Source organism: Anser anser (assembly GCF_964211835.1).
Source record: "Anser anser genome assembly, chromosome: 4".
Lineage (NCBI taxonomy): Eukaryota > Metazoa > Chordata > Aves > Anseriformes > Anatidae > Anser > Anser anser.
Genome location: NC_139724.1, coordinates 24,529,023 through 24,554,388, shown reverse-complemented (window position 1 = coordinate 24,554,388; position 25,366 = coordinate 24,529,023). Strand labels below are relative to the sequence as shown.

Sequence of the window (25,366 nt, the reverse complement as noted above, 5' to 3'; positions counted from 1 at the left end):
TTTTCAGGATAAATCACTGCACCTAACCCCTCAAGAATCACTGCCTATTCAAATCCTCACTTCTCGTCTCCCACACCTTCTGTAAGCAGGAAGTAAATTATCTGGACTTAAACACCTGCTATGGTGTTAATTGGATTTATTACTCCTTGAACTACACTCTCATTTGTGATTTGGTGACTAGCTAAGCTATCTAATGCAAAAATAACACTGAAATAACAGGCTTAAAACCTGTAACTCTATATCTCTACACCAAGTACAGCCATCTAAGGAATTGTATCACGATGAACACAAGCCTTTGGTGCTCTTACAGAAAAGCTAGAGCATGGATATTTCTCTGGCCCTTCTGACCCTAAAATTTCTGTAAGCTCTATGATAAACCAAGTTTGCAAAAATATATGTATTTTCTACAAAAGATATATGATTTGTTAGAAATGGTGATGAAACCTAATGCTTTCATTATGTTCAGTGTGAGAATTCTTGTTGCACTATCCATCAGCAACTACAAGTTTTCCCCGCATATTTCTAACCTGAAAAGACTGTCTACTTGAAGTACAACACTAGAAAAGCCAAAGAATCAAACTAGTCAAGACACAAATTTTTAATTAGCAAAACTGAATTTCAGACTGAAAGTAAGTCTTCATGTTAAAGTTAGATGTCATCAACTCACAGTGTAGGTAGTCAGAGAAATCTTCATTAAAATGATGAGATAGATTAATATTTGATGTACTTGTTCTTCAGGCTTCTGCTGATTCTGTCCCAAAGAGACTATGAAGCAATGAATCAAGACAAACTGCAATGCAAATTGTAGCTCTTTGCAGCTTGCTAATTCCTTTTTCACTGTATGCCTTTGGTAAACTTACATTTAAAAAAAAATAAAAAAAAATGCAAGATTCAAAGTCCTTAACACACACACACCAAAAAAAAAAAAAGTGCTGTTGTGGGTTCTAGAAGGCAGTCAATATGAACCTTAAGTAGCCAAATCTTTGTTTAGTTATTATTGCAGCTATTATCCTTACCAATGCAGTGTGAGCTACTGTGTTAGCACCATCAAAGAGGATGAAGTTATCAATGGAAACACTTAACTTCTGTTGATACAGAAGACATTAGGAACCATCCCCATGCATTTTGCAACACTAGTTGTGTTTATATTATGACATCAGGCTGAACTGCTACCTGAAATTATGACACCATTTATATAGTCTTGATGCTCAGGGACCCATGGAACTTGGTGCTCATGGCCTCATGCACCTATTAAAACAAGTCCAGAGGAGGGCCACAAAGATTATCAAGGAGCTGGAGAACCTCTTTTACAAAGACAGGCTGAAGGAGTTGAGGTTGTTCAGCCTGGAGAAGAGGTGGCTAGGGGGAGACCTTAGAGAGGCCTTCCAGTACCTAAGGGGGACCTACAGGAAAGCTGGGTGAGGGACTCTTTGTCAGGGAGTGGAGTGACAGGACAAGGGGAATGGCTTTAAACTGAAAGAGGGTAGGCTTAGATTAAATACAAGGAAGAATTTTTTTTGTTTTGTTTTGTTTTTTTTACTCAGAGGGTGGTGAGGCACTGGCACAGGTTGCCCAGAGAGGTTATGGATGCCCCATCCCTGGAGGTGTTCAAGGTCAGGCTGGATGGGGCTTTGGGCAACCTGGTCTGGTGGGAGGTGTCCCTGTCCATGGCGGGGGGTTGGAACTGAATGGGCTTTAAGGTCCCTTCCAACCCAAACCATTCTATGATTCTACAACCTACTAGTCTTTGGTTTCCAGCTGAGTAGCCATTCCAGTTTCTTGTTTTCTCTTGAAAGTGATCAGCAATTAACAAACCCTGCTTCACTAATTATTAGTTTTGCTAAATACAAACATAAAGTCAAACCCAACCACATACCATGCTATTGCATTGAGGAAAATTGTGAAAAGCTATAATGCCACACTACAGACTTAACAGACCGAAGGTTTAATAACTGAGGGTTATCAGCAGGCACTAGTATATTAAGGACACTGAACTCTAGGGGCCAAAACAATCAGTCATGTCATTGAAATAACCAAGAAGCTAAGCCACAGTAACTGGAAAGGAAGAGATGATGAGGAATAGAGGTATGTTCAAAACTGGCAAGAGGGTAGTAGGTAAATGTAGCAGGTAGACTAACAGTTAAAAGTCTTCAAAAATACATCATTAAAACCTGTTACATGCATTTGAGGAAAAATATATTATTTTCTATGTATACTTTTATACCTATCATCCAGACAGGCACATACACAGTTAATGTTAATTCTTCCAATGGAAAATAACTTAAGTAAGCCCAGTAATATAATAAAGAGCAAAGCAGTTCTTGGAACCATAAATACGGCTTTCAGCAAGCATTAAAGGAACTGAGTAAGAGCAGAAGCATACCTTTTATAATTTTAATTTTCATTAAGCCATTCCCTGCCAAAGAAAATAACTGAATGGTTCCAGGAGCTAGAAATATTTTCAAGGTCTATTAATAACAAGATGAACGTTTTTCATCTAATAAATATTCAACTAATCTTCATTCAACCTATCACCTCATTCAGTGTAAAAGAAAAAAAAAAGTACAAGCCAACACTGCATGCAAGAATTATTCAGATGCATGAATAAGGTAAGGTATTTAAACAATAGGGTGTGCCTTAAATATTGACTACACATCCAGAGACACCTCGGTCTTTAGGTATTGCAGATCACTTAGACAAGGGACAGTATTAGAAAGACAAGTAATTTCTGCAGGTATACAACATTTGCTTTTGTATATGGCACATTCTACACAATCGTTTCTTTTGCCCTGGATTCAATTTCTGTGACATTCCTGGAAGTCGTACCTAGATTTTAGGTCATAGTGTAGGTACATATTCTTAGCCTGCCAGATTCAGACTTTTATTAAAAGCAGACCTATTATCAGTTCTTCAGAGATCATTTGATTTGTCCTTATGCGATGAGGCTGATTGAACACACTTGTATGTTTATCACAGCACCAGCTCCTCAGCAACACAGATCTACCAGAGAGCAGCATCCTACATTGCCATAGGTAAGTACTGTAGCCAGAGGAAGTCTGGAACAGCGCTATTCTCCAGTACCACCAGACTTCTCCCCAAACTGGATATCTAGTAAAAAGAAAAAAAAAAAGGGGGGGGGGGAGTTTTGTGCTTGCAAAATTAGATTTTAAAAGAGCTCCATGGAAGAACACTGAAATTCAGAAAAGACTTATTGTATTCTGTAATACCATGAGAAAATGCCACTCCATCTCCATCTTTTGTGGATTGCTCCTTATACCTAAAAAGTTACCATTACATTTCCTTAGTGCAAGTGTTGGTGACGTCCATAGTAGGAGAAAAAAAAAAAAAGCATTAAAAATTAACCAGGTCACTACAGAGTGCCTTTGCAACTCCTAGTTTAATTAAATCTTTAAAACGTAAATCTCAGTCTCTCTCATCAGAAGGTTGGACTGGTTTTAGCCCAGAGTGTCATACAATGATTAAGGTCTATTCCTTATTTCATGGTTTGGCTAAGTAACAGCTTTGACTACCTTTCTAGCCAAAGTGGACAGAATCAATTGCAGACTAAGTGAGCAAGTATGTGGTAAACAGCCACAAAGAAAGTAATATTGGCTACACTACTTACACTAGCTGCAGAAGTGAATAATAATTAATAGAAAAAGTAAAACATCCTCCTCAGAATCAGTTTCATACAATCTTTTCTGTAAGAGAAGTCAAAGAAAAGAGTAAAAACAGTAACAAATCAGAGAAGCAGATGAGAAAAGAAACAGATGAAGACCAGACTTGAAAGGAAACTTAGGAAAGACAGCTTTTATAAACAAAAATGCCCCACTCATATTAACTTTCTAATACCAGGGAGAAAAATATTTGGTCTGATGCTCTTATTATGTAACCAGGTTTAGTTAGTATACCAATTCAGATTATTTCAGTTTGAGATCAGCTTACTTTATAAAAGTTTAAACAATTATATGTGTTTCCAGATAGCTAAAAGGGTTTTCATGTCACTTACTTTATTATGCTACGATAAAGTCCCTAAGGAACTGAAGCAGAAGGCTCTTATTCCATTCACTGATAGGATCACATAATGGCCTTTTAAAAATTTACTGAAATTAAAAGCATATGTATATATGTAAGATATTGGTTTATTGGTTTGTTCTTCATTTATGCTATGTATCTTTAACAGACTACCTAGCTGAGGTATGACACCTCAGGAAAAAAAAAAAAAAAAAGGAATGGAGGGCAGGAGGAAACTTTTCTTTCCCCAAGGAGCAACTGAGAATGCTTAAAGTGGAGCTACTTTTCTCTCTACTTTGAATAGAATTTGTCAGCTATTGGTGTACTGGTCCTACAACTAAACGAAACTAATTTTTTCCCTCTCTGCTTTGCTGATATGAAGTAATATCAAACTGCTAATAAAGCTTACTTTAGATGCACTGCTTCTTCTGTGTACAGTAGCCAAGTTACCCTGACAAACAAAATAGAACATGTTCCAAAGAGAAAGAATTATATTGGCTAGCCCAACACTTCAGAAGTACATACTGCATTTTGCTTCTCATGGGACTTCACCCATCCTTTTCAAATCCTCCACTTGTTTGGAGAGTGCATCCATTAGCACAGTAATTATTCTAGGGCTCTGCAGACCTAAATGTCTTCGATCTTTAGCTCCTCTGCACTAGTGTCTTTTGCTAGTTGCTTTTTAAGGATAAACAGCCAAAAAATAACCTTATTTGAGAAGACTGAAGCTTTAAATGCATTCTCCACATCAGTCAGACATTTCTCTTTACTGCTATAAAGATCCTTTTTAGCAAGCACACACACCTATTCCATTCATCAATTAATGTAATTCATTTGGTATCTTAACCTTTTCAGCCCTATCATTTTCCTGCATTTTTTTATTGCTTTGTATTCTTTGAATACTCTTCTTTGTTCCATATTTTAATATATATTTCTATAACATTCAGATCTTTTGGGGTTTCTGGTTCAGTCTCACTGTTCTATCATTATTTTCCTGTCATCCCTCCATGTCAGGATAGCTTCAGTTCACAACTTCCTTTATTAGCAGTTAGATCTTCTGCATGATAGTTTTCCAGCAGATGGTCATCCTGTAAGTTCTCAGGTATGCTGAAGTCTTTTGACATCCCTTCATCCCTTTTTTTAAAGGGTCATGAATTCTGACTTGCATTCATTTTCATCTAAATTCTTACTCAGTTTTTCATTTCAGGAAAGTCTTCCTTTCTACTAACCAGAGTCAAATCAAAGCTATCTCCCTTACTAGTTTTCCTACTTTTGAACAACAGATTTCCTACAGATATGCTCAGTGCATCCCTATAAACTTCAAGTCAATCCTTTGCACAGCAAAATCAGTGAGAATGACATCTCCTTTGCGTTAGTGATTTGAATTAGATAGACTTCTACTATTCCAGGTGTCAGGAAATGACAAATGAGGTAAAATGAGGATCTTCTGTTGCAGCTGATTTCACTTGATCTTGAGTGTCAGTTGGCTCTCAAATTTGAATTCTATATTTGACATTGAAGGTAGTGAATACTGATACCTTGTTCTGTGATCTATGGGAATAAAGACAAAAGGCAGTAGGAATCCAGCATGAAAAACAGAATCTCTCTCAAAGCTCCTGAATTTCAGGTTGCTATTGAACATCCATAAGACTGAATAGGGAATATGGTGTTCTGTGGGAATTTACAAGAAATTTTGGTAGTAGTCTATAATATCTAGAGAATGTTTCTTTGTAACAAATGAAATATTTTGGTACACTTCACTTTAGTGTTTTCACAGTGTTTTTTTAAAGCCTGTCTAATTCTCATTCCATTAAATCTATCATTACTTTCACTGTACATCTTTCACTGATGTAGGCTTTAATTTTTTCTAGTTTTTCCTCTGCTTTGAACACCTATATGTTAACCTCTCGATGACAGCTGGTACTAAGAAGTGCTGAACTGGCTAGTGAATTTTGAATAACAGGAACTGGATTCATTGCTTCCATTTGTTTCCTCAGTCAACATAACCTAAGCAAAAGTTCATTAACTTTGAAAACATACTGTAGTCAGGCACCATCTTTGATCAGAAGTCTAATTTGAAAATATTATGCTTAAAATAGAATTTCGTACAGTCAATTCCAGAATTGTTATTTGAAGTTTTATGCAAATTGCATGTATGCTTAGGGACTGTACAGGCATATTTTAAACATATGTAAAAGGATATTGAGATCCATTATTATTACACCTTCTACATATTGTTGTGAATGATCCATTCCCTGCAGAATAGCACTTCACTTCCTTCAGCATTCAATTAATTTATTGTACTCAGTATTTATTGCTGAAGTATAGTTAAAAAGTGTATTTTAGAAGAAACCTGTATGTCACAGTGGAATAATAATAAACTATAGTCCAGATACCGATGAGAGGTGAGACATTAAAGGACATCTAATTCATCATAAAGTATTGTACATTAAGCTCTCAGTTTATTTTCTACTTAACTCTAGCTAAAATCACGTTCCTATAGCAACTCCACAAACAAATAGATATGCCTGGAAGAGTTATTTACCAGTAAGGTTTCTGGCCTCCAGTGTGTACAGGGAGGGCACTGCAATTTAACAACATCTTTGGGTAGTAGCTTCCATTTAAGGATTGCCAAAAAAAACCCCTATCCATTCCTTTAGGGGAATTATGGTCCTGTCTTGTTCAGCCATCTCAAGAGCCTTACTATTATGCACAACCATCTCTTCCTCTGCCTCACTGTTAGCAACCTCTTTACTTAAATCCCAGTCTCATCAATTTCAGCTGGAAACATCAGCTACTTGATCATGACACTGAAAATAAAAAACGTCATTGCATCTCCCAAGGTCCTTATAACCTTTTTCCTTTCATCGAGCATCTGAAAAATATTTTCATCATGAAAACACTGTGATGGAAAATGTAATGTCTGACAAGTAAGAAATTAAATGCTTTTGTGGTGTTTAAGAATAACCTCAACAAACAAACAAACAAAAAAAAAAGGTCTCCATTCCTTCTTTATACTTCCTAAAAGTATTAGGACATTGGGATTAGGATGACAGTAGATATAATATGTAAAGAATGCAATGGCTTCTCTAAAGGCCACAGATATCTTGATGGATTTTCAAAAAATTCAGCCCCCCAAAGTATCAATTTTTAAAAGACTCATGATCTGCAAGCTACTTTTTCAAATGATCTAGCAGATCTTCAGCTGGAAAAAATATTTTGCAATGAGAAAATTCGCCATAAGTCTGAGAAAATCACCTCTAAACAGAACAGTTATATTCTAGAGCTGTATTAGGTCCATGAAACTATAAACCCAAATGGCAGCTTCACACATGCAAAAGAAATTGATACCCATTCCTTTGGACTCCTTGGAAAGCATTGCCTAGGTTGGCATTTAATCTAGTGGTCCCTCAAAGAGCTTTGTAAACTTTGTTTTGCAGTTTCTAGAATCAGAAGAAAATAAAGTATTAAAACACAGGATCTTGGACAAGTCTCAAGAAGGCTTCTGAGGTGATTTCACTGGCACCATGCTTGTTAGGTGACAGTTCTTGCTGAAAAACTATTTATTTCTAAGCAAAGCAAATAATTTTGAAGCAGCACCACAATTTATCTGCTATTTAATAGACATTTTTAATCAAATTTACACTATTATGGAAATCTGAAACAGTTAAAATATTAATTATTTGCAATAGAACTTACTAGCCTTGTCTTCATTATTCACACTGTATAATAGAAATTTTGCTAGTTAAGATAAAAAAAAGAAAATACGTTACAGCAAACACTGCAACAGGCAGACAGAGAGGAGGCAGATTATTTATAGCCTTGGTTATAGCACACTGGTATAGGGGTTATGAACAAGGCCTTCTGTCAACTACTTCTCAAAATGATTTAGTTACTATTTAGCCAGGAATAGGGCTCCTACAGAGAGCTTTACAGACACCACAGTGATGCTCCAGGTGACAATACAAAAAAAAGCACTAGGCTGTAGAAATAACACTGGTAATACTCAGTCCTAAATAGCATTGAACTTTATTCTGACACACACTAAGCAATTACTTTGTACCAGTCTATCCTCACTGATTTCAGTAGGGCTGGTCATGACAGACCTGGAGAAAGACAGATGAAACCCAGCCTTTTCACTTTGTTCCCATAGATCACAGAACAAGATATCAATATTCACTACCTTCAATGTCAAATATAGAATTCAAATTTGAGAGCCAACTGACACTCAAGTGAAATCAGTCATAGTGGGAGATCCTCATTTGTCTGTCTAATTCAAACCATTAATGCAAAGTGCCACAGTCTTCCAAAGAAAATACAAAATATCATGGAATTCCACAGACTGCAAACTATCCTCAGCTGAATGCAGCAGGAGATCCATATATCTCAGAAGAGAAGATCCTAAAAACACTACGTGATAAGCAGGAAAACATTGCTGTGTAGAACATTTATTTGTTTGTACTCAATGTAGCACTGGGTTTAGCAATCTTCCACTGACCTTTTGAACTGATAATCTAGCATACAAATAATAAGACTAATACAAATAAGACTAATACTTCAAAGTAAAAATGGATCAGAATGGTGAGGGATAAAATGGGAGGCAATAATCAGAGGAAAAGGGAAGACAGAAAACCTTATCAAACCATAGTTCTTCATCCATCATGGCTACACTATAAAACATCCTGGACCACAGACAAAAATAACTTTTCAAGCTAAGTAATTCATGTGCTACTACTTTAAAATCTACCTAATCAATTAAGCAGAAAGATCTTCAAGCTCATTAAAAGTAAGAACTCTATCCCTTAAGGATCAACAAAGCTGGGTCACCCCAAACTAGTAAACAGCTTCCTGGGATGATAAACCTCTATGTCGCCTATCATCTTGCATTGGACATCCTATATGAACAGCGTAGCAGAGATTTTATTTGAAATCCACTGATTTGAACTCACCCACTAAATCAAGACAAAATTAAAATAACACGTTTAATCTGATGTTGATGATCTTTCTTTTTTAGGCTTTCCTGGTGCTTTCTGCCTCTGCAGGCATCATGGCAATGTTCTAACTTGCATGAGGATTATTCAGTCAGAATTTCATCAGACCATTAAGGGTGGGGAATTAAGAGTTTTACAACCCACAGCACATTTTCATCTTCAGCAAAGATTCAGATAAGGAAAGCACCAAATGACCTTTTTTTAAAAAAGACAAGAAGCAGTAGAGCATTTAGAATATTTCTATGCATTTTTATATTTTCTTTTGCAACCAGCCATCTGTTTCATCCTAATCCAGCTACATAAAGAGGCTATAGTCTGAAGACTGTTCCTGGAAAGGATAAGGCCTTTAGGCCTATGATACAGATGCTAAAACTCTAGTCAAGCAATGAAGACAAAAAGTTAGCCTGCCATATGTTAAAAAGGAGCTTTCTTAGCGGAAGGGCTTTGGAGATGGTCAGGTTTTTGTTTTGCATATGATTTTTAATCAACATGTTCTACCTTAGATATCTCCTACATATGAATAATTTGGTATCTTGTTCTTCTGGTAGATCATAAATCTTTATCATAAATCTGAGATTGACATGAAATAGCCTTGGGGATGTTTTGATATTGTAGCATACAGCTAGGAATTAAGAAATTGCACAAGAGAAAACATGGTAACCTGCCTTAAGGCAGGGAGGCGAGGCAGGACAGAAATCAAAATCCAGTGAGAGGGCTACCCTCCTTTGACAAAATCTTCATTAGATACACCATCTGAAGCAAGGACAGGGCTCAACAAGAGCACTGTCAAAACTCATGAGATAATACGAGTCGCAGCAGATCATGAGATGCTCCCCCGCTTTTTATCCCCGTCATCACTACTGAATGCCCATCAGAATCCAGGGCCTTCTCCATGCTACACTTGAAACAAATTTTTACATGATTTAATTAATCTAGGGGCTATTTTAAACTATCCTTATCACATACAGCCAGTAATGACAGCAAACAGAGCATAGCCCAGAAGATGCACCTTCTGACAACAGACTGTCAGGCCTGCATATTCCACCAAATTCCAAAATCTGTGAATTTGATACTCAGAGCAGCTGGACTTTTAACAAAGATTTCCAGTCCTCAAGACCATCCCTTTGAAAATTCTAAGCACAGATGTAGAAGATTAAATAAATAAGAATCAAATTTATATAGTTTTAAATAGGCACTACACCCAAAAAGATTTCCATCAAGAAGAAAAATAAATTACCAACACACGTAACTGAAACTTAGATTACAGCTTTATAAAGATATAAAACAGACTTTCATGTCTATATATTGTGACTCAATTGGAAGGTTACAGAAAATTCCAGAAGTCCACAGAGCTGACAGATGAATTCTCATTTAGGTACATATTTAAGGTATTACAATTTCAAAGGAAATAGTGTATCTAGTTTCAAATGTTGAAAATAAAAAAGAAAATGGAAGACTCACTGCAACATGCAATTTTAGATGTTTCTGAGAAAGGTATGTACTAATTCAAGGGAGAGTGAAGAAGCACACTTTTGTTAAACTGTCAAACTGGTAAAATCTTAAGAGTAAGCACTTAACTTCTTATGTTAGTCACCACATCAGCATCTGTGATGTGACTGATGCTGGAATGCATTTTTATTTTGGACATCTATTGGAGACTGAATTAAAAATAGCAGAATATACTGCATTCTTCTGCTAACAGTTCTATAGGCAATGCAGAGATGGAAAGAAATACATAATTTTCCATTTAGAAAATATTAAATTAACTATATGTAGTTTGCTAGCTTTATAAATTAAAAGCTATAGCCAAAGTATTACACCAAAAAGGATGGTGTGTATAGTGTGTGAATATCTAAAAACAGTCAATTCATTGTCATGAAATAGATGGCTGCATACCATTCAAAGTTCCTTAGAAAGAGTTCAAACAACAGATGTTCTTGGAAAATAAATAAATAAATAAACAAGCTAATGTCTCCCAAACTGAGGAGAAATTAATTCTTAAGTTGTCCAGTTTCAACAGCAGAATGGTCTAAGAGCTTACCATACAAGACTTGGTCACAGCAGTCACACCAGTACACAAAGGGATGATCTCCTGGATAAAGACTTTATATACACCAGCATACTCAACTGAGGGTATTCAACTGTCAGTAGGAAACAGGTAGTAAGAATATAAGCCCTGAAACATATCCATCCATGGAAAGAGCCTGCTGCAAGCAAACCCACAGTAAATTTACAGTACCTAGAGTTTATCACAAGTAAACCCACCTTCCCAGAACTCTTCTCAGTTCAAGACAACACAGAGAAGCAGAAAGAAGTAGCTAACATATTTAAGTAGCTAGTTGGTAAGCACAGAACTGCACAACTTGCACATTTAAAATTGATTTTAAAAATGTTTAAAGTTAAAAAGAGTTTCAGCACTGTCAAATCCACATGTGCTTCGTGATACAAAGGATGTTAGCATTATTCATTAACTCAAACCTGTGTCAAGGGAATAATAACTTAAATTCTATCCTTGATTTAGATTTGAAAAAACACCTTGCTGGAGGAAAAAGAAAAAAAAAAAAAGAAAAAAAGTGTTAGTATCATATACTTCTTTTTGACATTTTTTTTTCTCCTAAAAATATAATCAGAATGACACCAGGGAATATGGAATGGACCATGGGAGCAAGTGAAGGAATTCAGGTATTTCAGGAATTGCTTCCGGTGTTACCTCTTCCCTTTTTCCAGTTTTTTTTATAAAATCCATCTTCAAGCATATTTTTTACTTGGATCCAGTGGTATACACATGAATCAAGTCACATTAGAGAAAATAGTTAATGTTTTGCTAAATCTAGATATGAGAAGCCCTTCCTCCCTAAACAACCATCTGAAAATATGCATTCTTTCTGATTGCCTTTCAGTTCATTGTCCCTCATGAGACTGTTTACCCAAACATGAGATTAACTGAATACTGGATCTTAAAATAGGTCATCTATCACCAAAAAGTACTTACTGGAGTAGACACACAGTTAATGCTTGTAGGTATTTGAGGCTGTGTTTATCCCACTTTACTTTATCTGAGTTATGGCCTGCCTCACACTTGGCTGCTGCAGCCCTAATCACAAAGAAATCCTGAAAACTGTTTAAAGTTTGATGAACAAATACAATATATACAGAGCATTTATATAAAAGCTGAATGTGGCTCAGGCTATGCCTTCATAAACAAGCAGCATAGCACAAGAGAAATGGAGCTGCAAAGTAAAATAGCTGATGCTGCTGGGAAGGGGGCGGTGGGGGGCAGAAGTTTACAAACAAATTAAAAAAAGTGAAAAGCTGAAACCCTTTATTTCTCTATTAAAAAAAAAATCATTTATAAGGTATCTTGGAAGACTTGGGGGTTACTAAGAAGGACACTACCAAAGGCATTTGATGATGCACCTCTTACACTAAGCTGCAGGTAGAAGGTGAATATCCAACTAGGCATTATCTCAGGAAGAGGTAAGTTGCAAGATACAACACTTCACTGTTCACATACCACCTTTAGAAGACAGCATTACCTTGCTTCTACAGGACAACAGTAGATTTGAATTGGAGCATTTAGGCAGAGAGCCATTATAAGTATATTTTCAAACACTTAGAAGAAGAGCAAGACAATGTATATTTGAGCTAGCTGGAATAGTTTATGCTACCTTAACATAAACAACTTTAAATTCTGATTCAAGTGGATCTAAAGCTACAGGAGTTTAAGCAAAACAATTTTGCCAGTGTGGATCAGATATAAATACCAAGGGTAATGGTATTACTATTCACACTTAAAAATAAAATATATATTTTCCTAATAGCCGTGTCAGCTTTTCTGCTCCAAAGTATTTGACAAGCTATATTTAAATAAGAAAATGTCAGCTGATGCATATTTCCAAACAGGTACATCTATAATTCTTTTAAATCAGTACAGACAAAGATATTAAATACATACAGATACTATAGTATGAACTACTGCATGGTAAAGCCATATTGTCTTCTCTCTTTAAAATAGCGTAAGTGTATATAAATATTTTCAAATAATGGATGAACTGTTCTTAGAGTAAATCTTTTTGTAGACTTCCTTAGAACTCAAAATGCAATGGCAGTGGCAATTCTAAAATAGATGCACTAGTAAGGAACAAAATTATTTTAGTTTGCCTGGAAGGCACTACATTAATGAAAAAAAAAAATCTGATTTACTTTTAGAATAGAATTTCTACTATAAATACAACTTCAGTTCAACACTTACTGAATTTCACTTAAAGAAATAAAAATGTTTGCACTTTGGGGCATTCAAAGTAACATATGCAAGTAAATATACCACTTGTCTTGGATAATGTAGCAGTGTATTTTGACATATACTCTTATTTCCATTTATATAGTGGGGAAAAAGTAAATAACATTTTAAAGCTACACTAAAACAACTCCATTCAGTAACTTAAAACCAACTCTTGCATTCACTGTCACTTGGCAGTATGACTACTCTGTTTATAATATTGTTCTAATAACAGGAATATACATGTTCAAAGAACAGTATTTAAAGAGCCATTGAGATTCGAAAATCTTTGCTGTTTACAAAAAAAAAAAGGAAAAAAACACCTCTAGAAAGACATTTTAAAATTCGAACTTGTTACAAACTTTTCTTAAGTTAATTCATAGAACTGCAACTGCTCACTGCCAGTTGCAACCAAAGGATCCTTATTAAATAATTATTTCTTTGAGGCTTGAACAAATTCCCAGAAAACAGCACTGGAATAAGAAAAACTACTGACACAAGTAACATCTACTTGATGATTTGGGATCAGTGTGCGTTATTCACACAGATCCCAAATCAGTGTGAATTCAGAGTTATTTTCTGTTTCTTTTTTTCTTACATCCATTCAATAGATTGCAAAGTTAAATTTTAGAACTTGAAGATCTCTTTTTGCTACTTTTAATATTTAAGAATCAAAGCTAGCAATCAGTTGTTGTTTTTTTTCCTCAGAGATTTTTAATATTCTTTCGTGATTGCTACTGAGCTCATTACACAGAGCATGAGGGACCACCTGAAGTACTATAAAGATACTCATGCTGAGAACAATGATACAATATGAATTCACTAACAGCTAGCAGGCACATTTTACAGGAAAATTAGACATATCCCTTGCTGGCCTAACTTTTGATAGGATCTTTCACTCTTTAGAATACCTTCCCACTCATGAGCAAAGAAGCCTAGTTAAAGTTCTACCAGCATAGTAAAACACAAAACCACTTGAAGCCCTACTGGATCAGAACAAAACACCTCTCTAGCTCAATACTCAATTTTCAAACAGGCTCATAAAAATTGTTTAGGTTGGAAAAGACCTGCGAGATCTTCTAGTCCAACCTTTAACCTAGCAATGCCAAGTCCACCATGAAACCACATCACTAAGCACTACATCTGCACATTTTTTGAAGACCACCAGGGATGGTGGCTCAACTCAACTACTTCCCTGGGCAGCCTGTTCCAGCGATGAATTTTTTCCTAATATTCAATCTAAACCTCCCCTGGTGCAACTTATAGCCATTTCCTCTTGTCTTATCACTTAGTGCTTGGGAGAAGAGACCCATCCCCACCTTCCTATAGACTCCTTTAAGGTAATTAATGAATGCTTTTGGAAGTAAAATAAGGAATATATATTTTATCCAACACAGCCTCATAAATTATACAAATTTACTGTGTAGCACCCTAAGAAATTCCAAGGAGCCCTTTTAACCCTTTTAAAAAATAACAATGATTTTAAAAGTACCTTCTTTTGCTATCTGCCACTTACATATAGTACCAAGGCTGGTTGGAGTTGTAGGTTAAACACCACAGCTATCAATTAAGCAGTTTCAGGATTCTTTCAGTATTCTCAGATGAGTTCAGTTTGATTCTGGCAATTGGTCACTATCTTACTGATTAAATACCTCTTCTACTGCATGTAATTTGAGGTAACGCTTTGGATTTGTTCCCCATTAGCTGGGTTCTTTTTCCTCTGTATTGAGTAACAGTCTGGTAAATAATGATTGTAATGATTTAGCTTTATGCGTTATGGATCATCTAGTTTCAACCTGCCTGCCATTGGCAGGGACACCTTTCACTAGATGAGGTTCCTCAAAGCCCCATCCAATCTGGCCTTGAACACTTCAGAAGAAAGATTTACATTAATCTCAAATCAGAAGCAAGATTTTTAAAAGTACATCAATTAAATAATTTGAAGAAAGCCACCTTCATAGCAGTTTGAATGACAATCAATCATTTTAGAATTATTTAAATCAGCTCTTTGTATGAACTGTATTTTTCACTGCATACTGCTTCACTGAGCCAATGAAATGTCATAAAAACCAGTCAACTGACAGAACACTTACCACGTGGCAATCAGGAAGTCTGTATTTTGCAGTTAACCTCCAAACTGATAAATGGATGACCTGTATTGCAACAGTTTTAAAATAGTTTGGCTTCTATATAAAGCAAGAGATTTTATATTTCTTAACTTCAATTTTAACTCCAGTTCAAATCTATACAAATTTGCAAGTCTCTACCCAAACCACGTTAGGAAAGACTATTTTGGATTCCTGAAAACACAGATTATTAATAGTCAAAAAGACAAAGACATTTTAATTAAGTGTACTATTGTTGTCAGACAAGAACCACAATGGAAGAAATTCTCACTCTTTACATTCTACTTTCCATTGCAGGAACCTAGTTAGATAGATAATCTGTTAGTATAGACAGGGCATGGGAGGTGGAAGAGAGTTGAATAAATAAATAAAATATAAATATTATTTGATATAACAGAATATTGTAAACTAATAAGCTAAAATATTAAGACAAATACCTGTTTCATTTAGGAAATAATTACCAACAAGTTTTGTCACAGTTTTGATGGCACTGATCATCAGCTGCCACTGACTTCCCTGATTATGTTTAGCACTTCTTAGAAAACACAGCATTTTTTCATTCGTGACCTACCCCACAGTTACTGCACTTGAGCAACTTCTCACTGAAATATATGGCTGCTTCACCCATACTCAGCTGTAGAACCTGAGTCCTGCATATTGCAGGTTCTTCAGGACAGAAGTTATATCTAATCTGTTCCATTACTCTGTAAGGAAAAACACATATTTGCATAAGAAAAAATTAAAGACATTACAGACTTGACATTGATAAAAACTATTTGTAAACAAGACTGAATTGTAATGGATGTTCAGTACGATGTCTTTTCTACAACAGCTACTGATCGTTTACATGTGCTATATAATTTGAAATGAATTCATCAGCCTTGGATACAATACATTCCATCATCCAAGACACTCCCTTGACACAGATCTGAGCAGGTATATATTTAAAAACTTATTTTATTTTTAATAAAATTGAACAGATTAAATATGATGTGCTAATGTGCTACTTCAGGATGTGTGGTAATAAAATGCCAAAGAACAAGCTGCAAGCTGCTTGTTACTTAAGATACTCAAAGAATTAATTTTATGCTGGCATATACTGTAATTAGAAATAGCTCCATGCATCATGATTAAGCTAGTAGCTATGGAAACCAAGGCACAATAGAATAAATGTAAAAGGAGAATACTGAATAAACCAATCATAAATCTCCTTTAATCTGTTTATTTTTAATCTTTGTCATAATGCAAATTGGAATACTAAGGGTAGATATTACCTTGTTTTTCTCAACCTTTGTATGTTTGGAAAGAATACTGCTTCTTATCAAAGGTATCAGATTTTGTTTTCACATTAGAACTTCACAGCCCACACAATCCTAGGTGTCAAAAGCACACGATTTTAACGACCCATTATTTAATAATTGTATATATTTATCCCTTTATGAAATAAGAGATCTGTGGTTTCAAGAGAGTAAAATCCCCATTGTGTTCAGTTCCTTTAGCTATCCTGATGGTTGACTGCTGTACTTACTCCAGTTTACCAGTCTCCTTATGGGTGATGGGAAGGATGGACATACGAACAGCATTCTCCTGATGCAATCTCACAAGTGCTTACTAGAGGGAAGGATCACTTCCCTTGCTATACTGGCTACACTTACTGTGGCCACCAAGCATAGAGATAGCTTTTATCTCACAATACTGACTCATATTCAACATGCCATTCACCAGCACTATCAGACCCTTTTCTACAGAGTTGTACCTTAGGCAGTCACTCACCAGCTTGTGCTGTTGCATGGGGTTATTCCTGCCTGGATGCAGGACTCTGCATCTGTCATTACCAGATTTCACCTGGTATCTTTTGGCCCACTCCTACAGCTAATCAAGGTCCCTTTGAATGGTAGCCCTGCACATAACCCAATGTATACGCCTTCCCCACCCATTTAACTTTCATCCATGAACAAGACAAGGGCACCTTCCATCCCATCATCCAGGTCAAAGATGAAAATGTTAAACAATATTTGCACCAATATCAATTCCTGAAGAGCATCACTTGTAATCAGCCATAAATTAGGCTTCAAGCTGTTCACCTCTGCTCTTTGAGACATACATCCTCTTTTGTGTCTCTCCAATTTGGCTACAAAAAAAAAAAATCTATAAGAAATCATGTCAAAATACTTGATTAAGTTGAGGTAAACATCATTCACTGTTCTCCCCTCATCCACAGAGCCAGCTCTTTCATCACAGAATGTAATCAGGTTAGTCAAGCATGATTTGTCCTTGGTAAATCCATGCTGGCTGTTCTCAATTACCTCATTTACCTTCCTGTGCCTGGAAATGGCTTCCAGGAAGATTTATTCCATAATCTTCCCAGGAATTGAAATGATACTGACCTGCATACAGTTCCCTGGATTTCCTTCCTAATCTTTTTGAAGGTGGGTATGCTATTTGTTTTTTTCTCTATTCACTACAGACCTCTTATAACCACCACAAGCTTCCAAAAATTATAGGAAGTAGCCCCTCACAATAAGAGCAACATTGGATGTGCCTCCAGGAGTCCTAGTTTGCTTATGTGGACTATAACTTGATTTTCCTTGGTTATAGGTAGCACTTCTCTCCCCTAAACTATCGCATTATGCACAGAGGTCTGGAAGTCTAGCAACCAGAGGCCTGGCTCTGAAGAGAACGTTTTAAGGATTTCAAATATTAAAATGGGAAAACAGTAGGTATATTACAGAATCATAATATGTATCTACCTTCATGAAGTGACAGCTTATGACAACATTTTGTTATCCTATTAGGCTGCTAATGTAACAGACGTGTTCAGGTTTTTCAGAAGACAACTGTTGTAAGATCTGGTCCAAATATATGCCATTCTCTATGCTGTTGCAAATGATGAATAAAGATTTCAGATATTATTACCTTCAGGCTTAAACAAATTTTAGATAAGAAAAATCTGACATTCGCATGGTCAGAAAATATTTCCTTGTTAATTAGGACTTTTAAATGAAAAAATCATAGAAAATAACCTATTTTTTCCGACCACTAATATAATCAATACAAGAAATTATTGTTAAGCTAAGTTATTACACTTTCAAGTCTCTTTTCAAGAAAGCACTTGGCTAAAAAAGTTTAATTTTTTCATTCTCGCATAATATCCTACGGTGCTTTTCTGGACTATTCTTTCTGCTTCCTCTCTACACCAGCACAAATAATCATAAAACAAAATATGCAGAACAACACTTTGAAGGGCACAGCCATTTTTTATTTTTTTTCCTGCTGCTTCTGCCTGTGCTTTTTGCTTCAAAAGGTGTATCCTACTAATGTCTGTCCCCTGCTTCATAGGAACTAACAGCACTGCATCACTGTGCTAGAGGAAAGAATCTAGTAGAAATGGCAATATCAACAGGACCTCATCAAGTTTCATCATACCAATAACTCTTGAGTAAGGAAAATGGTCATGATACCCATCTTTAAATTCAAAATCTGCGATCTACACAGTAACTACATTGAACATTTTTTCTGCATTTAAAGACACACTCTTGACAAAGGTCTTTCCAATTTGGAGGAAAACTAGTTATAAATCTCATTTTGTTTTTTCAACAGTATTTTTACAATGGAAAGAGAACAGAACGTAAAAGTCCACTTCTATAAAAACATGATTAGCAATGCTCATTTCTCATAGCTTACGCAACATTTGCACAAAAAACTCTCCAATTAATATCTTTATTATGATATAGGAATGGTTTTACTTTTAGAACCCAGTTGAACATTTTTATCTCTCAGATTTCAGGTTGTTGCTAATGAATTTTAAGTGTGGGAAGAAAAGAAGAGAAAAAAGCATCATTCAAATGAATTAGTACCCAGGATAAAGAAATCATGTCTAGCTAGAATACCTGTAAAATTTTATCAGCACCATTATTAAAAGTAAGAAGTCCTAAACACAGAAGTCCCTAGCAAAATATTCACTATTTTTTTCTATGCTATATCAGTCCCTTCATTTGTTTATGCTATTATCATCCTCTTGTTCTCCACATTAACTTCAATGATTGCCCGAGCTTTCTCATACAGTATTAAAGCATATCTAACAATTCTGTGACCAATTTCACCACTAGAAACAGGATTCTAAGTGAAAGTCAAAATGACTCATGAAGATATCACAAAAAGTTGTTTCTTTTTTGTTTGTTTGTTTTGGGTTTGGTTGTTGGTTTTTTTTTTGGGGGGGGGGGGAGTGCACACTCAAGAGCATTTCTTTTTTGAAAGATCACTGAAATGCTGCATATTCCACAAGCAACATTTTAGAACTAGTCTTTTCCAACAGACACCCTCCTACTCACTACCAGCAGTATATATTATTTAACAGAAAACATTACTGCAATTTTGTTGAGCCACTGCTTACCCACCTCAACAACATCTGAAGCAACCGCTTCACATGTTTAGAACGACAGAAACAGTCACCTACCAGCGCTAAATAAATAGTTCTCTTGGCAAGAACTTGGGTGTGCTGGCATGATGCCACCAGCACCTACTATCAGTCTGTACTATTGACCTGCAGCAAGTCCTGGGCCACAACAGCCTGCACCACCATTGCTGCTGTTTGGTGACATTTGGGCACCCTTCCCGTGGCTCCACTTTTACTAAGAACAGCTCTAATATGGCATAAGTGGCAGTTTAAAACAAGTGCTCCTACACAGGATTATCATTCTGTATGCAGCGTATGATGATTAATAACAGAAATATGCACAAATGTATAGAAATATGTTCAAGTTCAAAGCACTGTAAGAATCACCTTTGCATTTTTTAGATCTATTTCTACCAAACATACAGAGCACATACTAGCATTCTGCAATTTCAATGCATGCTGGCTGGCAGTGGCAAGAGCAGATCTACATGAAAGAAATCAGTCCATCAAGACTGAGAAGCTGAGAATGCTGAGAAGCACAGAATACGATATGAGGAGGCTGCAGCTGAAACTGGAAAAAGTCCAAATGTGACATCAATAACACATTTGCCTTTCCTTCATTACAATAAAAGGACTTCAGAAGATAAAGAACCAGAATGAGAACATTTAAACTGTTTTTTTTTGTTTTTTTTTTTTAGGGTTCTGCTCTTGGAAATAACAGCTGCAGTACCTTGAACCACAAGCACAACCAAAGAAGTTTCTATTTTTAGCAGCCATACCAGACTGCATTATTATGTGAATGCCTTTTAAGCACACATATGATTTGCCAGAAGTAGAACGATGAGCAAGAGTGAAGTACTTGAGATTCTATACATACTTCACATTGTGGAATTACAAATATTCCAACTAGAAAAAAATAATAATTAAATACATTCTTAAATTAAGGAGCTTAACCTGCATTTTTTTATCTGGGTATGTCTGATTCTGTATTTAAAAAAAGAATCATTGATAGGCTTCATAAGAACAACATTATAAATATAGATGCTAACATTTTCTTGATAGCTGACAAAAATAATTTATTTTTTCTGCAGGGCGCAATCTGGAAAAAACTTTAATCCATGTCTTCTAAAAGATGCTATGAAAACAATGCATCTCACAGACAACAGTCAAATGGAAGAGCCATTCCCATAGAAGTGACTTGGAAAATTAGATATCATTATTTTTTTATGACTGCGGAGATGAAGACAACTCCACTGAAAAGAAAATCTTCAATATTTTCTACAATATTCATGTCTATGAATAAATGACAAAGTTGAGTCTAAAAGTCTGTGAAATTGTGACTCTTCCACAACTGAAGAGGGAGCCATTTCCCACTAGTACTAATATAATGCCCTATTATACAATATTTTCTTTAGAAGAGTGGAGTTTGAGGGCTCTGACTGACAGGAACAGAGATTTTTCACTCTGTCTCCTTGTACAGGTATGTGAGCTATTCCTCAATAACATACCATACTACAGTTTCCAAACTCCAGCTTACAACACAGCATTTCCAAAACAAAGTGGAATCACCAATACCTAGATTGGAAAACTGTGTGGTAACCTTATAAGCAATCCTCACTCATTTATCAAAACTTTGTATTTTTACTCAGGTTGATTAGCACATCATAATCCACATCACTATCTCATGTTGCACCACAGTTAAAAGCTCCTAGAATAAAAAGGATGTAGTGTCCATTCCTGTGCTTTTTTTTATGCCAGACATGATACCCAAAACATTTTCTAAGCTGTTATCTGTGTAAAAACCTGCTGATCTGAAGTCCAAGGGAAAAAACAATCCCTCCTTGAGGTTTTTGGAGGGACTGAGACTGGGAATCTGAGTGACCTGAAAAGTCTTGCTGGGAAATAAGGGAAGGTGAACAGAAGGACATAATGAGGCCTTGTCAAGGTCTTTATCAAGACATTAATAGTATTATTAGGTTCTCTACCTCTAAGCAGAGATAGCTATAGTGCCTAGATGATTGTATTTATTTTCCCCATTTTTTGAGAAAGGGTATGAGCCAATTCTGTTAGTGTATTACTATAAGCCCCTTGAATGTTAATCTAACCCATTGCAATCAACATCAGAAAGGCTATTTAAAAAGAATTAACACAAACTCTTTTATTTTCAAAGATGCTGAGAGAGAGATTCTTTCTTTCCAGGTGCAGGTCCATAAAACAAGTTGAGCCAACACAGGGCTCCTACATCATGTGTTTTTCTGGTCCTTGCTTTATATTGTCCTTAGTTACCTATCACCAGCTTGATACATGCTGGCTTCAATACAAACTGTACTCCTCCATGAACCAAACCAACTCTAACCAAGCAGAAAAAAAAAAATGGCTAATTTTGTGATGGGATTAGTGACTTGAATCAAGATCGACAATTTTGACTTCAAGAAATTCCTGTGATTAGGAACTGTGTTGTCTTCTGTGTCCTCCCCCCTGACGTGCTCCCTGTCAGACCTTATCTTATCCTCCAGTCCTCCATCTGCAGGCAGGCAGGCAGATGCACCCACATTCAGCACGTCCTGCTGGGAAAAACATTATCAGCCTGACTTCGCTCTTCTCCTCAAAGAAAAAGCATTTCCATTCCCTTTAAAAACAGATGATGAAGTCATTGTGATTTTTTAATAGAACAGAAGTGACTACCACAGGCTACAGGAAAGGGGAAGGCAGAAATAAATGTCGTAAAGAAAAAGCAGGATGGTAAGAGACAAAATTATTCTAGATAATATTCTCATTTTCATTTTGTTCCATTGTTTTTAAATGCTCCCTAGTTAGAAATTGTGCTCCACTTCTCACGAATTCTCAGCGAATTTACAACTAAAGGGAGAGATGAAGGAATGGGAAACGGTTTATAAAAATGTTTACAAATCTAAACCAAGAGCATCCTTCCGACTCCGGAGCAGAAGGCTCCTACCGGTTTTCAAAAGCGCATTGCCCTCTGCTGGGCGCGCTCCCACACGGCCGGGCGCTGCAGCTCCTGGAGCCAGGCGGCTGGAGAGCACCAGGGCTGGCAGGACGTGGGTGTTCCTGTATTAGTGCTTAGGTGTGAAGTCAGCTGCTGCAGAGAAAATATAGTCTGGGGTCTGTTGTGTTTTTGTTTGTTTGTTTGTTTTTCTGTTTTCTTTTCTTTTGTATCAGGAATGAGTGGCTTCAAAGAGCCACACATCTATTTATTTATTTGTTTATTGCTAGCTCTTGCTGTAAAAGGGGACCTTGCCACAAACCTATTATCCACACTTCCCTGCTGCTCTACAGGACACCAAAATAAGCAGTGTTTAAGTTCAGAGAACTCCAGTCAGTCCTCTGAGTTCACTCAACAAACAGAGGAGTCTCAAAATCTTAGTGACCAGCTGTCAGCAGGTAGGAGCATTTGCAATGCTCCCATGTTTACAGGGACTGGTTTTGACCTCAGCTTCATACAGCAGTCACAGCATAAAAGAAGCTCCCATGTGCTAAGTTTCATAATGAGGAAATGCTTCACCAGGCTTTAACCCTGCTTTTTTCGTACAGGCTGGAAATATCTGCTCAGATAAATTGTGTTGCTATCTATTTTTATGCTACAGAGCATTAGAAGATTGTAAAGAAAGCCTTAAAGAAATCTTCCCCACTGGCCAACAGTCAGCTCACCTTATTCAGCTGTGCCAAATACAGTACGTCACTGGCATATGCTGCAATTCAAATATAAATTGCCTGCATGTGGTGCAATAAATAAACAAGCCTGAATGGAGTATGGAGGTGATCATGCAGCCAGAAATACCATAACTCTTACATGTTTTTACAGGACCAACTACCATCGATCAAAAACAAAACAAAACAAAGAAAAACACAAACCACAGCATTCTGCCATGCAGGTAACATAAACAGCTTACAGAAAAATAAATAAATAAATAAATAAATAAATAAGTGCAAAATGAGCCTGCATTTCTTGACAGTGCACTGATTCCTCTGAGAACAGCAATTCAAAGTCAGTATCTTTTATGCTGATCTTTAAGATTCCCAAGTCAAATAATCCTGAAGAAAAAAAAAAAAAGCACTTCTACATCCTCAAAACTAACCCTGCTGATGCTACATTTCTCAGTAGTGCTGAGTGAAGCAGTCAGCCTCAACAAGCAGTGTGTAAGGCTGGGAGATGGGGTCCCAGCAGGAAGGCAAAAGCTTTGAGCCTGTTACTGGAGAAGAGCGTTCTGAAAGCTGCAAGATTTGCAGTTAGAGAGGAAAACTCACTTGGCTTATCTTTTCTAGAGCTACAAGTAAATGTACCAAGGATTAAGGAAGGAAAGAAAAAAAAAGGGGGGGAGGGAAGGGAAGGGAAGGGAAGGGAAGGGAAGGGAAGGGAAGGGAAGGGAAGGGAAGGGAAGGGAAAGGAAGGGAAAGGAAGGGAAAGGAAGGGAAAGGAAGGGAAAGGAAGGGAAAGGAGAAGGTCATATAATGAAGAGCAAAGAATCTAAAAATATCCTTATCTATGATTTGGTTTGGATATCATTGTCTTAAGCTTCAGTTACACAGCAAAGGGGACATTATAATTATTTCAGATTTGGTAAATCATACGGTACAGAGTATTGGATTAGGACTGTGTTGAAAGTAATGGAGTATCCACTGGAACTGGATTATGAATGTTCAACATTATGAAAAGTAAAATTAGTTATTTTTTTGAAGAATATATTACTCTTGTTTAGGCAAGTCAAGCAGATATATGTAATTATTTAACAAGTATAGCAGACCAAAAAATGTTTTTGCCTTATTACCAATGTTGCATCATATAAGTTTTCAGCAATGGATTAAAAAAAAAAAAAAAAGCAATTATTACCTTTCACATTCTGTATTTGCACAAACACCTATATATTATTTTTTTTTTGCTTACGAATTCTGGAATGAAGGCAGACCAAGACCACCATGTTTTTTTAAAATGTTCAAAAAATCTGAGCAAGACACAGACACAGAATACAAAACACATCTTCAGAGCTGTTAGAATGTCAGTTGCAAGAATTAGCAATATGTTTACAGTGTGCCAAGCAAACTCAAATCTATGTACTATGGGCTACAGAAAACTCGACTGTCATCCTTCATCTGAAACATGTATGTTTTCTAATTGCACATAAAAGTAGATTGTTACACTCACGTATTTAAGATGGTAAGTAATATGAAGAATTAGCATTCTCCAGGAGGTTAAATTGTTAACTAGAATTACAAGTCCAAAAACTCATCAGCTCCCTCCAAAATATTTTATATTAACGGACACAAAATTAAATCTATCTATCTATCTATATATACACACACTAAATAGCAGCTACAGATAGGTATTATTCTTTAAACATTCTGAGTAAACTATCAAGATTTTACAACAAAAATTCCACTACTGGAAAAACAAGACAGTGTTTCCACAGGAAACTGGTTTATTTTAAGGGGTTATTTTCCTGTCAGAGATGTTCAATTTCATGTTTTTCATCAAAAAGAAAAGCTTCCTTTTGACAATGTCAAACGTGTTAAAAACTTACATTTTATAAAATGGGGCATCTAG

General features: G+C 36.2%; 2 protein-coding genes and 1 long non-coding RNA gene across 6 annotated transcripts in view; 1 reads left to right on the top strand and 2 right to left on the bottom strand.

The window, feature by feature from the left end:
- Positions 1-25,366, bottom strand: part of GPM6A (glycoprotein M6A) — a 177,250-nt gene that overhangs the window by 143,252 nt on the left and 8,632 nt on the right. The window lies entirely within an intron of this gene.
- On the bottom strand, positions 422-17,066 carry LOC310899209 (uncharacterized protein). Its single transcript, XM_083835369.1, has 4 exons — positions 16,939-17,066; positions 15,982-16,114; positions 15,378-15,437; positions 422-3,108 (listed from the first exon to the last, which is right to left on the bottom strand). Exons 1-4 carry the CDS (start codon positions 16,980-16,982, stop codon positions 3,019-3,021), a joined length of 327 nt encoding a protein of 108 aa, XP_083691495.1. The 5' UTR covers positions 16,983-17,066; the 3' UTR covers positions 422-3,018.
- LOC310899210 lies at positions 16,121-21,130 on the top strand. Its single transcript, XR_014584069.1, has 2 exons — positions 16,121-17,839; positions 18,009-21,130. It is a non-coding gene; the product is annotated as an uncharacterized lncRNA (long non-coding RNA).

Bases quoted from the DNA above. Each gene is read 5' to 3' on its own strand.
- LOC310899209 (XM_083835369.1), bottom strand. From the start codon at position 16,982: ATGTCCATCCTTCCCATCACCCATAAGGAGACTGGTAAACTGGA. The intron at 16,115-16,938 runs GTAAGTACAGCA...TTTTCCTTACAG, and splicing joins AAGGAGACTGGTAAACTGGA to AGTAATGGAACAGATTAGAT. The intron at 3,109-15,377 runs GTAAGTGTTCTG...TCTTTTTACTAG, and splicing joins GACTTCCTGATTGCCACGTG to ATATCCAGTTTGGGGAGAAG.